The following is a 13,508-nucleotide window of genomic DNA, read 5'->3' as shown; positions in this document are numbered from 1 at the left end:
CTCACACAGTGCAAGCCAAAGCAATGAAAAGAAAACTGCAATAAATCTAAATATATCTATTTCAATTTTCTCTCCCCAAAGCATTATTTATATAAAACAAAGACAGGAAGGAAGGAAGGAAGGGAGGAAGGGAGGAAAGGAGGGAGGGGGGGAGGGAGGGAGGGGGGGGGAGGGGGGGGGGGGGGGGGGGGGGGGAGGGTAGTGCAGGGGAAAGACCCTTACTTTGATAAAAAATATTTATGTTCCACCATGAGTTCTCTATGTGGGTAGCAGAGTCAGAAGACGCTCAGTATATGTCTCTCCCAACTTTTCACTTTCTCTAAGCAGAGTGTCTGGTGTCATCCTAATTCTCCCCATTAAATTAGTGAGAAAAACTGAGAAAGGGCTGGATAATTGACAAATACAATTTGATTTCTTTGTTTCTTTGCATATATTGCTCTTTTATATGTATACATTATCTATGAATTGAGAAAACGATGAAAACTTTGAAAAGATCAAGTCTCAATCACTCAATTAATTACTATGCTATTAGTGATTATTAATGAAAGTCACAGTTGAATTGTATAGCACTAGATGTAAATAGTGTAAGAATTGTTGAGGGAAATAGGGAACAAAATAAAATTTTCTATTTTAATCATAGATGCAGATTCTCAGTTTTCTTCCTACCCATTAAAAACAATACAATATTTGAAATCACATATAGTACTCTATGATGTTAAAACTGGAAGTTTCTATTGTGTTAAGACAATAAGAGTGTATATTAAAAAAGAGTAAAATAAAGCTGTAGGATGTTATTCCAAAACAGAGGGCTTCAAAAGAACGACCACAAATCAGTCACTTATTGGCCCATGCTCTCACAATATATTCTAATACATGTGCCAGCATATTACAATGGATGAATATATAGTTAATTTAAAAAGGATTACATACACCCACACACCCACACCAACACACACACACACACACACACACACACACACACACACGCATAGTTCATGTGAAACTGGTGGGATCTGAGTAACGTCTGTATTGAATTAAGAATATTATACCAATGTCAATTTCCTGGTTTTGATAATGTTCTATGGTTTTGTAAAATGTTATCACTGTGTAAGATGGGGAAAGTTTTCAAAGAAACCCTCCGTGCTATTTTTGTAGCTTGTGAATCTTAACCTATTTCAAAACATAACATGTTTTTTTAAAAACTTTAAAGGTTAAATTATAGTCACATTTGTGATTTTGATAAATATTTTCATACATATTTTGAAAGATAAACAAGGCATTAACAATTTTCATAAAATGCATTTTACATATTGCTAGTAAATTATGCCAGTTGTGCTGATAGTCAAGATGGCAAGTTGCACAAGTGTAAATGTATCTATTTCAATTGTATCCTGGCAAAGAAGCAAGTCAAATATTGGAATCTTGTGTAAATGGCAAAATTTGCCATGAATCTTTATTTAAAAAAAAAAAAAAAGAATTTATGTCATCTTCCCCAGGAATTCAGAAGTGTTCCTGGATAATAACTGAAGTGCTTTTAAAATAAAACACAGAAAGCAGATCTCTAAATGTAATTTATGAAAGAGAGCCCATTTTATATCCCAATTTTATTCACCTTTTCTGAGTAGTCACAACATTAATCTACTGGGGATAATCTAGTTAGTATATTTGAAATTCCATGTATTTTTTTCTATTGTATGCATGTATTACACTTATATATAATACAGAGTTTCCAGTTGTTAAAGAACATAGTTTAAAAAATGAGAAGCATGATCTATAATCTCAAACAAACCTAGGACAAATTCATATTTTCCAAAAGGTATAGTTTTTCACTTGGTTACAAAGAAATTAATTATATTCTAATTGATGCAGAAACTCCAGGACAACCATTATTCCTTTTTTAAAATTTCATATAGTCTTGAGCCATTGTGAAAATCCACTCAAAACCATCTAATTCATTTTATGCATAATTAAAATGGAGGCAGAATGTCATTTCATTTCATGAACTTAGGAGACAAGTGGTTTTTAGTTCAATGTGAGACGTAAACTTTTCAGATCTTATTTTTAACCAGTTTTACATTTTTAGTTGTTCTTCCCAGGAAAGTGTCTGAGTAGTGTATTGGTCTTTGAATATTGTCAAGAAATGATAGACCAAAGTTCCCCAGTACATGTGGGCCTCCACGCTGGAAACCAATGTATGTGTATTTGACCATGTCAGTGAGTTTTCAGAATACAAGATATTCCCATACCTTCTGTAACATGATGGAAATTCTAATAGGACAATTTCAGAAGCATCTTCTGGATAGTCTAAAATGAGTAAAACACAGAAATCCCTCACTTGCATTCCTTCAAACTACAGGTTTACACAATATTGTTACAGAATGGCTACACAATTTTCATTCCTCTCTCCTTTCATATCACAAATGAAACAAAATAAATGTAGTATAAAATTATACATTCTACAATAACTTAAAAAAAAACTACATACATGTTTAAGGCCTTTAAATATTTATGACTTCCCTGTAAAACCAAAAACAGAAATGTTCAAATGGCTACAAAAATGTCACAAAATACTGGCCTAACAAGTTGTTCGAATGGGAAAAGTGTAAGCAAATATTAACACATTTGAGGCTGAGGAAAATGAACAATTTTTTCTATCAACAGATTGAACAAATATGTAAGCATTCAAACAGTCATTGGGAGCAAGCAAAAGACAATCTTTTAAAATGAGATAGGGCAGCTTAAAAAAAAAAAAAAAAACTAGAAAAAATCTAAGTGAATGATGTTCAAGCTAAGAAATCAGAAACTCACATGCATCCCTGGCAACTTTTTGAAACTGAAGTCTATCCAGTAACTTGACTGCTCACTGTTGATTTCTGTGAAGGGAATAAGTAAACATAAAAAAAAATTAAAGAAAAGCCCACTTAAAAAAAAAGAAAGCAGAAAGGGAGAGTGCTCTAGAGGTACAAAGTATTATATAATGAAAATGGTAATCCAGTTCTAACTACTAACTATTTGACAAAGAGCTGCAGCAGAGTGTTGTTAGCCTTAGGGAAATATGTCAGCTTGTCTATACATTCTTATATGATTGATGTATTCAGATAACTATTACTTGCCAACATTATTACCAATGGATATATATTTCCATTCCTTTAACAAAAGCAACTTTAAGTTGTTAAAACATGTAGGCTTTCCGAGCTCCAAGATTCAGATATAAATAAAATTGTCTCAGTCTACACCATGCCAGAGGAAAAGTTCTCAAAGGAAACGTCATTAAAGCCATGTATAGTCCCACTAGCCAATGAACATAGGACCCAGGAACACATCCAGGACAGGAGGACAGTGCCCTTGGGATACAGCTTGCAGAAGCAAGAAAAGCAGTCACATCTGGAGCCGATAGCTCAAAAGGTGACTGTCTCCAACATCACCCTGAAAAAACAACTCTTCACTGGCTCCACAGACAGCAACTTCAAATTCTTTTAACAATTTACAGGTTGAACACAGTTCAAATCTGCTGAAATCTTCATGACATAGAAGTTCATGTTTGACTTTTAAAAAGTCTTGATTTCAAGAAGAGGCCATGAAATCCCTTGGAAATCGACTCTTCAGTGCCTCTTTCAAGTGGTATAAAAATCTTCAAGATCACCTCAGGAGTGAAGTTTCTATGCATATGTTCATTGTCATCGGCCTTGAGGATCACTTGGTTTCTCCTGGGTTAATGGGTTACCTACAAAGGAAGAAGAAAACATAGTCAACATTTCATAACATACCTAAACCTTAAAATTAAACACAATTAAAAAGTAATAGGTAACTCAAAATGCTGGTGTTTGTTTTATCAAATACATTACTTAATTTTAAAGAACTACCAGGTACAGGTATTTCCACCGTATAAAATTATACTAACTTTTTTTCTCATTATCATCTCATAATATTTTTAGAGTCACTTTGACAATTATCCAAATGACTACAACTGTGTCCAAAATTATCTCAACTGGTGACAACGATATCCCTCTCAAACCCAGAGAGTGACTCTGGAATCCTTTTTTTGCATAGACTTGGTGGCCATAACACAAATATCATAAACACATCACACCAGGACTCAGTGAAGAAAGACCTTTGTTCCCAGCAACAGAGCCACATCTATTTCTCAAGAATGCCCTTGGGGATTGGCTCCATAAAGTTCATTTTTGAAATGGTTTAAAAATTGAGAGCTTATTTGAGTCAATTTTATTTTGGGAAAAAAAAATATCTGTTTAGGGGAGACAAAAAAATCTGGGGAAACAATAAAGAACAGAAAAATGTACCAAATTTTAAAGGTGCCCCAAATTTTTCATAAAATTGATGAGAATATACTATTAATTATATTTTAAATATCACTGAGAAATATTCATACTAACTTTTCACACCTACTGAAGTCCAAAGACCATTTGTGTACAGAAGAAAAGAGTAATAAATGGTTAGAATATCTGATACATATATACATAAGTATATATGCATAGATATAGAGGAAAACACAGAGGAAGAAGGAGGAGAAGAAAGAGGGAGAAGAGGGAGCAATAAAGAGGGAAGAGGAAAAGAGATTTTGAGAGAGGGAGAGGATGGAGGGAGAAAGGGAAGAGAAAAAGAGATTATTAACACAGAAATCTCTCTCCTATTAGATTTAAACTTAAATTAGATTTAAATTTCTAATTCTAATATAATATCAGGCAGGGTAGACAGTTACCTAACAGTTCTTTTCCAGCAATGGCTAAAACAAAAAGTAATTTTTAAAAATTATTGTCGAAACTTTGATTTTATTCCATTAAGTGACACTGTAACTTGCCCTTCGAAAAACATTACAAAAGGCTCTTTTGTTTCATTGTTTTCTGATCAATTATTTTTATAAAATGAATATATTAAACAAAATAATAAGCTAGCTCTAGACTTTGCTATGGCTAGTCTCAAATTATTCTACCAAAGGGAGATGCTACAAAAGGCAAAAATGTGTTTTCATGCATGGAGGCAGTCATCTTATTTCTGTCTCAGTGGTCCGCTACCAATCCCAAGGAAAGAGTTCTTTGCCTGTGCATTTGAAGGGTCTTACTCCCATGCATAGAACCATGGAGGAAGTTGAACCAAGAATGGAGGGTGGGAAACATACAAAGAGCCTACTGAATCTTTGAGATTCCAGGAGCAGGAGATACCCTGGGCAGAGCAACAATCTCATTATCAATTTGCCTGCCATTCAACGGTCATTGTGTATAATTTCTATGAAGGGTTTCCAAATTGATTATGAACGTGGACCATATTTTCAAAACTAATGCTGAAAAGACAAGAAAAGAGAGGGGAAGATAAATGTGTGTGTGTGTGTGTGTGTGTGTGTGTGTGTGTATGTGTGTGTAAAAGAAAAAGAGAGGAAACTGAGACAAAGGGGGGGAAATTGAGAAAGAATAAATGGTTTCGCCTCTGTTGTGACTCAGCTTAGCAAAATGGAAAAATATGGTAGAAATGAATTGGATGAACATGGTGCTATGACTCTATGAAGGCAAGTGACATGTCCTCTTGAGCCATTTCAAGCCCAGGTTCTAAGTAATCTATTAATGAATATAATAGATGCATTCCTATATCTTCATTTCAAGCTAAATATTTGATACTACTGGTTTATATAAAGTTGAGAAATGATTATCTCAACTATTTATATATAATTTTGAAAATAGACTTCGAAATTAACAGTGTAATACAAAGGCTTATAAAACTAAAAAAATTTTTTTTCCATTTCTGTAGAGAATATATATATATACAAAGACATAAACATATAAACATATATAAATAAGGATATAACCCATATCCTCAAAAACATTGGCCGGGCACGGTGGCTCACGCCTGTAATCCCAGCACTTTGGGAGGCCGAGGCGGGTGGATCACAAGGTCAAGAGATCGAGACCATCCTGGTCAACACGGTGAAACCCGGTCTCTACTAAAAATACAAAAAATTAGCTGGGCATGGTGGTGCGTGCCTGTAATCCCAGCTACTCAGGAGGCTGAGGCAGGAGAATTGCCTGAACCCAGGAGGCGGAGGTTGCGGTGAGCCGAGATTGCGCCATTGCACTCCAGCCTGGGTAACAAGAGCGAAACTTCGACTCAAAAAAGAAAAAAAAAAAAAAAACCTAAAAACATTAACATACATTTTTATGATGATATCTATCAGCTAACACAATTGCTAGAGAAACAAAAATTAAATATGACTAAAAGAAGTAATTGTCTAAATAAACATATTACAGTATAATTAAAGTAACCTATTCTCACACCTAAGTTTTACACAATATTCCTAGATTACTAATTTTAAAAATATCCTAGAATATTTTATGAGATGAAGAATATGATATAAATCATTTATAAGATTAGATGAAAGTGGACAATCTAATACTTGATTTTTTTTTTTTTTTGATTGCTGGATTTTGATCAAGAAGACACGTGGTGTTTTGGCATCAAGAGCTCTGCATTTAGGACAGAGTGGTAGTGTTGCCATGAAGATCAAGTATTATAATGTGTATGGAACACCTGGCTTTGTCAACACTGAACAACCACAAAAATAAAAGGTCTGGATTTTAGGAGGTTTTCTTTCTTTCTTTTTTTCTTTCTTTCTTTTTTTTTTTTTTTTTTTTTTTTTGCTTTTGAATGCATAAATCTTTAACAAGTGAGCCACTAAAAGTAGAATGAAAACAGATCACACTGTTAAATCAAGTTTAGCCTAAAGCTGCCTCCTTACATATTTTAAGTTTGGCCTGAAGGTTTCTCTGTACATCATGAACTGTAACCTAAACGGAGGTGTAAACACACTGTGGCCTACTCTTATGTTAGTCACTAAGTTTTGGCCAATCAAAAGTGGCCAACTGTTCAAACTGTATTCAAATAAGGCAGATGCTGTGCTGTAACCAATCCACACCTCACTTCCATTTTCTGTATGTCACTTTCCTTTTTCTGTCTATAAATCTTCAACCAAATGTCTGCGCTAGAGTCTCTGGGCCAACTCCTGCTTGGGAGACATCCCGATTCACAAATTGTTCTTTGCTCAATTCAACTCTTAAATTTAATTCAGCTGAAGTTTTTCTTTGAACAACACTAACAGACATTCATGCAAGTTTAGCGAACTACACTGAAGGAATGAAAGCCTAACTAATGACTCACTCTTTTCAACACAATATAAAGATGAACATGTATAAATATCTACCAGCATCCTCCCTGACAACCTCAAGGTTTGTACTAAACAAGATGAGAAAGCACAGGTTTAAAAATGTATAGGAAAATGATTGTGAATATAAGTACATTATCACCAATTGAAAAAGCTTACTATGTAAGGTCCAAATATCATCTTTAAACAAAATTATCACCTAAAATTTAACAAAAATATCAACTTTTTAAGATTGACGCCTATTTTAAATAAATCTGAGTGACCTAAGTTTAAATTCTGGCACGCCAGTGGGGGGAACACATTTTAAATGTCATTTTACCTTCTGTAGTCTCTAAACTGGAATGTCCGGATATGCAAGATTTGCTTAAGCAATATTTACACAATCCAACAATTTAAAAAGTAAAAGTGATGGTTAATATACCAAATTAAGCATTGCCACATTTTTAGAACTTAAATAATACTCTTTCATTCAAACACTATTTTTTAGAAAGGCCAAGCATTCAGTTTTACTTTCTAAGGAGGACTTTTGGCAAGTTTTCAGTAACTAAAAGCAGGAGGTTGCAATAAAATCCGTTTTACAGGATGGGAAATAGCATTTGCTACCATGAATGCACACTGTCTTCTTGTTCTGAGGGCAATAGACATAAAATACTGCATGAGGGAGAGAAATGGCCCTACGATTGTTATGGTTATGCCTTGAGCTTCATACGCTATAATCACTATCTCAGTAAATTTGCCTTTCCAAAGGCAATATTTTACACAGCTGTTCTTTTCTACGCAAATCTTATTTGTGTGTGCCACATACCAGACAGTTTTGTAAGTGAAACTACTGGGCTGCTGAACACATACAAAATGCAGAAATAATAATAATAGCTTCTCTGTCACAAGCAGGAAACTACCCTGGTAACAATCAACCAGGATTGCTAATCTGGTAACATTAAGCAAAAAGTACTAATTATTTAGATCAGAGCACCCACTTATCCCAGGCCAACAAAACTATTATGGGGCCCTGATTAGATTTCTAAACAACTCATGCTAAAATCATGTCTTTAAGTCTGTTCAATTTAAATTGAGAAAATAAAACCTGGTTAATGACATCTATTAGTTAAATTTGAAATTAGGTGAACTCATTTATTTATACTGTTTTCATTTTATTGTTTGAGTATTGTGAAATTTCCTCTGCCAATCTATAAGTTAATTACAAAGCTGGAAGGAAATTCAAGAATCTATTCTGTCCTTTTACAAAATTCTTAAATCTTAAAATTCTTACAATCATTATATTGAAGCCTAAAATTCCTTCTTCCCCCAGTTCAAGTCCTGCTGACTAGGTTATCCACCGGACATAACATATGAGAGGCATAATAACAAATAGCTCAGGCATTGTTCAGCAGACTGCCCAGGTTCAAATCCTTACCTTATCACTTTCTAACACTATGGGGTTGAATAAATTATTCAAACTCTCTGAGCCTTGGCCTCCCCATGTGTAATATGCTATTGTGATTAAATCAGATAGTCCAGACAAAGTGCATGTCCCAGTAAATACCTTTTAAATATTAGTAGGTGGTAGAAGTAGAAATTCTCAAACAAGATACAAAAGGTGATACGTAGGATACCTATGGCGGGGGGGGGGGGGGGGTGGGGGGGTGCTACTTCCTAAAATAATTGACTTAATTTTCTGTTGCTTATAGTGATTCATCTTGCAATTATTTCTTTTCATAATCTTGGTATGTTAACAATAAAAGTCACATATTAAAAATGAAACACTGGCCAGGCGTGGTGGCTCAGGCCTGTAATCCCAGGGCTTTAGGAGGCTGAAGCAGGAGGATTGCCTGACACCAGGAGTTTGAGACCAGCCTGGGCAATAGGCCAAGACCCTCCCCCCAAAAAAAAAAAAAAAAAAAAAGACCCTCCAGACTCTACAAAAAAATAAAAATAAAAATAAAAATTAGCTAGTCGTGATAAGGCATACTTCTAGTCCCAGCTACTCAGGAGGCTATGGGAAGGATTGCTGGAGCCCAGGAGGTCATGTCTATTGTGAGCTATGATCTTGCCAATGTATTCCAGCCTAGATGTCACTGTGAGACTGTCTCAAAAAAAAAATTGTAAAAATAAAAATTTAGAAAAAAATGAAGCACGACTTCGATGTTCTCTGAAGGCAGGCTGCCTGTTTTCAATGCTCAGTTCCACCAGTGATTTACTGGGCAAAACCAAAACACTATTAGCATCTGCATCATAGGGATTGTATGAGCTGAGAAGTAAATGAGTTAATAGTGAGTTAATAGGTTTCATGCTTAGAACAGTATGAGAAACCCAACGAGTACTAAAGAAGTATTAACTGTTATTATTCAGATATGTGTACATGTTTAGCCATCCACATGTATTAAATTTCCAGGTTTTGCCTCTGACTATTTCTGCACATATGTTACTAGTCTTCTATGATACATAATTCCATTTTTTCTAACTCTTTGTCTTTCTAATAAAGCAGCTGCCATCAGACTTTGTAAGAAGGATACGTACTTAGGAGGCTGGCACTGCATTTTATCTACGCTTAAAAAATAAATGGGGTATTATTATGCCAAAAGAAAATGCAGATTTGCAAATTTCCTTCTTCTTTATTGATGGTTCCTCTGATATTATTTTTCTTTGAGTTCTACCCCATATCCCAGATTTTTTTAAAACTCAGTTGTTCCATTTGCCAGTCTACAATATATTTGTGAAATCACTGCTAAATCTCCACAGCATCAATGTAAATCTTATATGACATTAGCTTAATTAAAAAAAAATTCTCTTCTCCAATATGTTCATTATAATCTTGTTATGAGGAACTACTGAACAATATTTATATTCCCATAAATATGACTCACATACACACAATAGAAGTAAAAATGCATTATGAATGTTGCAGCCAATTTCATTTTAAAAAGAGTTAAGTTTTCACTAAAATATCCATGTTATTAGATAAACATTTATTTTTGGGCTGATGAGCATTCTTTAGTTAAACAACTAGAAGACAAGGAAATGTGGTAATACTTCTAAGAGGAGGCAGCAGGATTAAATGCAGTGCACAGCTAATCATTTTAAGATGGCTGCTTAATAACATCACAAATAGGCACAATTTCAAACAACATTACAATAAATTTAACTTATTCAATAAAGGTAAAAGGGAGAATAGAATACCTTCATCATTTTAAGGGCTGCTTTGAATGAACTTTTCCTTTCTTGGAGTATAATTGCTGCTTCACTGCAAATGTATTTTTTTTTAATGCAGCTCTTACAAGTACAAAAATATCCCTTGCTTCACTTTTTGTGTACTAAATGTGCAATTAAAACATCATTACTCTGCAGTAGGAGGTTTTCTCATGTAAGCCTGAGAAAAGCTGCCATTACATTGGTCGTAACTATATGTGAATGCATTTGTCATATCTTAAAGCACCTTATGCAATGAGGTATTATGAAATGAAAGAGACACCTATTGGTCAGGGATATTCAGGCATGAACAAGCTGACCATACAGCTTTCAGGAATTACAAAATGAAGAACACCTATTGGTCTGGGATATTCATGCATGAGCAAGCTGACCAGACAAGTTTCAGGTAAGGTAAGGTGACATTTGAATCACTTTTATAAACATACTCATCTCTGTGAAAAACTAAGCCAATATTTTACTTTCATGATGATGGAGGTGATGCCTAGAGCCCTGAAACCGATCATATTTTCATACCACAGCTTAATTTTACCTCCAAAGAACTGCTTTTGCTGAATTGGCCTGAACATTTAACACTTTGAGATATGTTCAATATTTCAGCTAGGATCAACATTTCCACTAAAGAATCTTGAACTATTGTCAGTTATGTTTTTTATAAATTCTTGAAAAATTTAACAGCCTTAGGTGAGTGGCAAGAGTAATCTCAAACAACAGAGAGTATTTCTGTAGTTAACTGGTTACATTTAGGTGTTAAATCAATGTGAGTCCCAGTATAGGAAGCAAAACAAGAAAAGATTCTCCAGGCTTGGCATATCATCTTTCTAGACTTCTGGAAAGAAATAGAATACCAGATATGCCTGAAGGGAGCAGCCTCATTCTGCTAGTCAGAACACAAGGGCTTTATATACCAGTATTACTACCTACTAGTTGCAGAACTTTGGATAAGTCACTTTAAAAAAAAAATCTCTGAAACTCAAAAGCTTATCAACGAAGCACATTGGCTGGAGTCAGTGAGCTTCTAACTCACTTCTTGCCTCCAACTACTGTGACCTTTCTTAAGAAACGCTACTTCTAAATGGTATAAAACTTTGTTCTGATCACCTCAGTGGCATAACCACTTTGAAGACTCTAAAAGGCCTAATCATTATATTAGAATGCAGAACTAGTGAGCTTTTACCACAAATAGAACATCTGTCAATGGCTTTCAGCTTCCTCTGCTGTGCAAACGAAGATCTCGACTGGAAATGAATCTTTTGAACAGATGGACCTGCACTATTTCTTGGAACTTTGAAAGCTGTACAGTGTGCCTGCCATGAACTCTTCTACGTGACTCATGGAAGCAGATGCCTGCATTGCATTGCCATTTATGCACATTCATCCACTCAGAAGCAGATCAGCCATTTCTCTCCAGATGACATTCACTGCTAGTAAAACAAAGCATTTTCTGCTTTTTCTTTGAGTAGCTAATGAATTCCTTTAAAAACTTTAAAAAAAATTGTTCAGACAAGCCTTTGCTTCTCCTTCCCTTGGTACCCCAACACACACACTGTTTCAGGTGCAGAATCACATGCACAAAATTAAGATAATGGTGAAAGTCCATAGCATACAGAATAAAGAGAAATCTCTTGAAGACATCCCAAAACATCTTAAGACAGGAAAACAATTATTTTAAATGCCTCAAGGAAATCTGAGCAGAATTTTTAAGATATTAATTCCATATGTCAGCAAAGTTCATACATTTTTACAGACAGTTGAGATTTTGAACTCAATTGGAAGGTACTTTACCGCTAAGTTTGATATTAAGTTCATTTTTTTAGACTAGCCTCTCATTTGTAAAAAAGTAATTTGAACTGATAGTTTTTATCCATGTTCTGCCAGAAAGCTTTACTTTAAAAGTTTCAATCGGGTCAAGAATCACCCTCCTCAAGAATTCCTGCCTCACTATGGAAGCTTTAAACATTTATGCTTAAAAAAAATGAGTTTAAGATAGTTGGAATTAAAGACGAAGAAGAGCTAAAACTTGGAAGAGGTACCTTTTAGTAGCCTAGAAAGTATTTTCTCTTAACTTCTTGCTTGGTTTGTGTTACAAATACAAATGGCTCTTAGGGACAACTTTTCCTTGAGATACTGAAATTGCAAAAATTGTATCAGGGAGAAAATTATGGCAGTGGGGTGGATGTAATCTAGCCAACATGTATTTTGCCTCTGGCATTCAAGCTGATCTTAATTTTTCCTGGGTTTAAGCCAAGCTAACTTTGGAAGACATTGAGTTTATAGTTTCAGTAATAATAGCCCTCCTCCAAACTCAACCACCTTTGTAAAGCTAAGGAAAGATCACCAGGCTAGGACGACAGAGGAGCCTGCATTCTGCTAAGGCATAGACACAAAATATTGCCAGTCATTCTGGAGATCACAACAAATACAAATTCTCCATTTACTCCTACAGATAACATCACTGTTGTAGAACCTAAGGTGGGTCTTTGGAGATATCTTTTCAGGGTTTTTGCTTGTCTGACAGCAGTGACTCCACCTGGACCCACCAAGCACTATAGCCCCACCCAGAAGCAATTCAGCCTACAGGAGGACTATTTGCCACATCCACGTGATTGCATCACCAACCGACAGCAGCTAGCAACCATTCCCTTGCCACTTCCACTCCTTCCCCCAAACTATCTTTGAAAAGCCCTAGCCCCCAGATTATCAGGGAGTTTGATTTGAGTAATAACTTCATCTCCTGCTTGGAGTGACTGGCCTCTCACCAGTTAAACTCTTTATTGCAATGTCGTGGTCTCCGTGAATTGATTTTGTTTGTGGAGTGGGCAGAAATAACCCTTCGGGGACCGGGCGCGGTGGCTCAAGCCTGTAATCCCAGCACTTTGGGAGGCCGAGGCGGGTGGATCACGAGGTCAAGAGATCGAGACCATCCTGGTCAACATGGTGAAACCCCGTCTCTACCAAAAATACAAAAAATTAGCTGGGCATGGTGGCGCGTGCCTGTAATCCCAGCTACTCAGGAGGCTGAGGCAGGAGAATTGCCTGAACCCGGGAGGCGGAGGTTGCGGTGAGCCGAGATCGCGCCATTGCACTCCAGCCTGGGTAACAAGAGCGAAACTCCGTCTCAAAAAAAAAAATAAAT

The 13,508-nt window shown here is 35.6% G+C and overlaps 1 protein-coding gene across 1 annotated transcript in view; it reads right to left on the bottom strand.

The window, feature by feature from the left end:
- Positions 1 to 1,422: 1,422 nt before the first annotated feature.
- The window catches only part of TAFA2 (TAFA chemokine like family member 2), a 488,455-nt gene continuing 476,369 nt past the window's right edge, over positions 1,423 to 13,508 (bottom strand). Inside the window, exon 5 of the mRNA XM_032284561.1 lies at positions 1,423 to 3,724. Within this exon, the coding sequence (XP_032140452.1) occupies positions 3,713 to 3,724 (12 nt within the window). The 3' untranslated portion in view covers positions 1,423 to 3,712. The remainder of the gene's footprint in view (positions 3,725 to 13,508) is intronic.

Source organism: Sapajus apella, unplaced genomic scaffold, assembly GCF_009761245.1.
Source record: "Sapajus apella isolate SASKATOON/1434 unplaced genomic scaffold, GSC_monkey_1.0 scaffold2, whole genome shotgun sequence".
NCBI lineage: Eukaryota > Metazoa > Chordata > Mammalia > Primates > Cebidae > Sapajus > Sapajus apella.
Note: the sequence above shows the minus strand (reverse complement) of the source record. Positions and strands in the feature narration are given on the sequence as shown.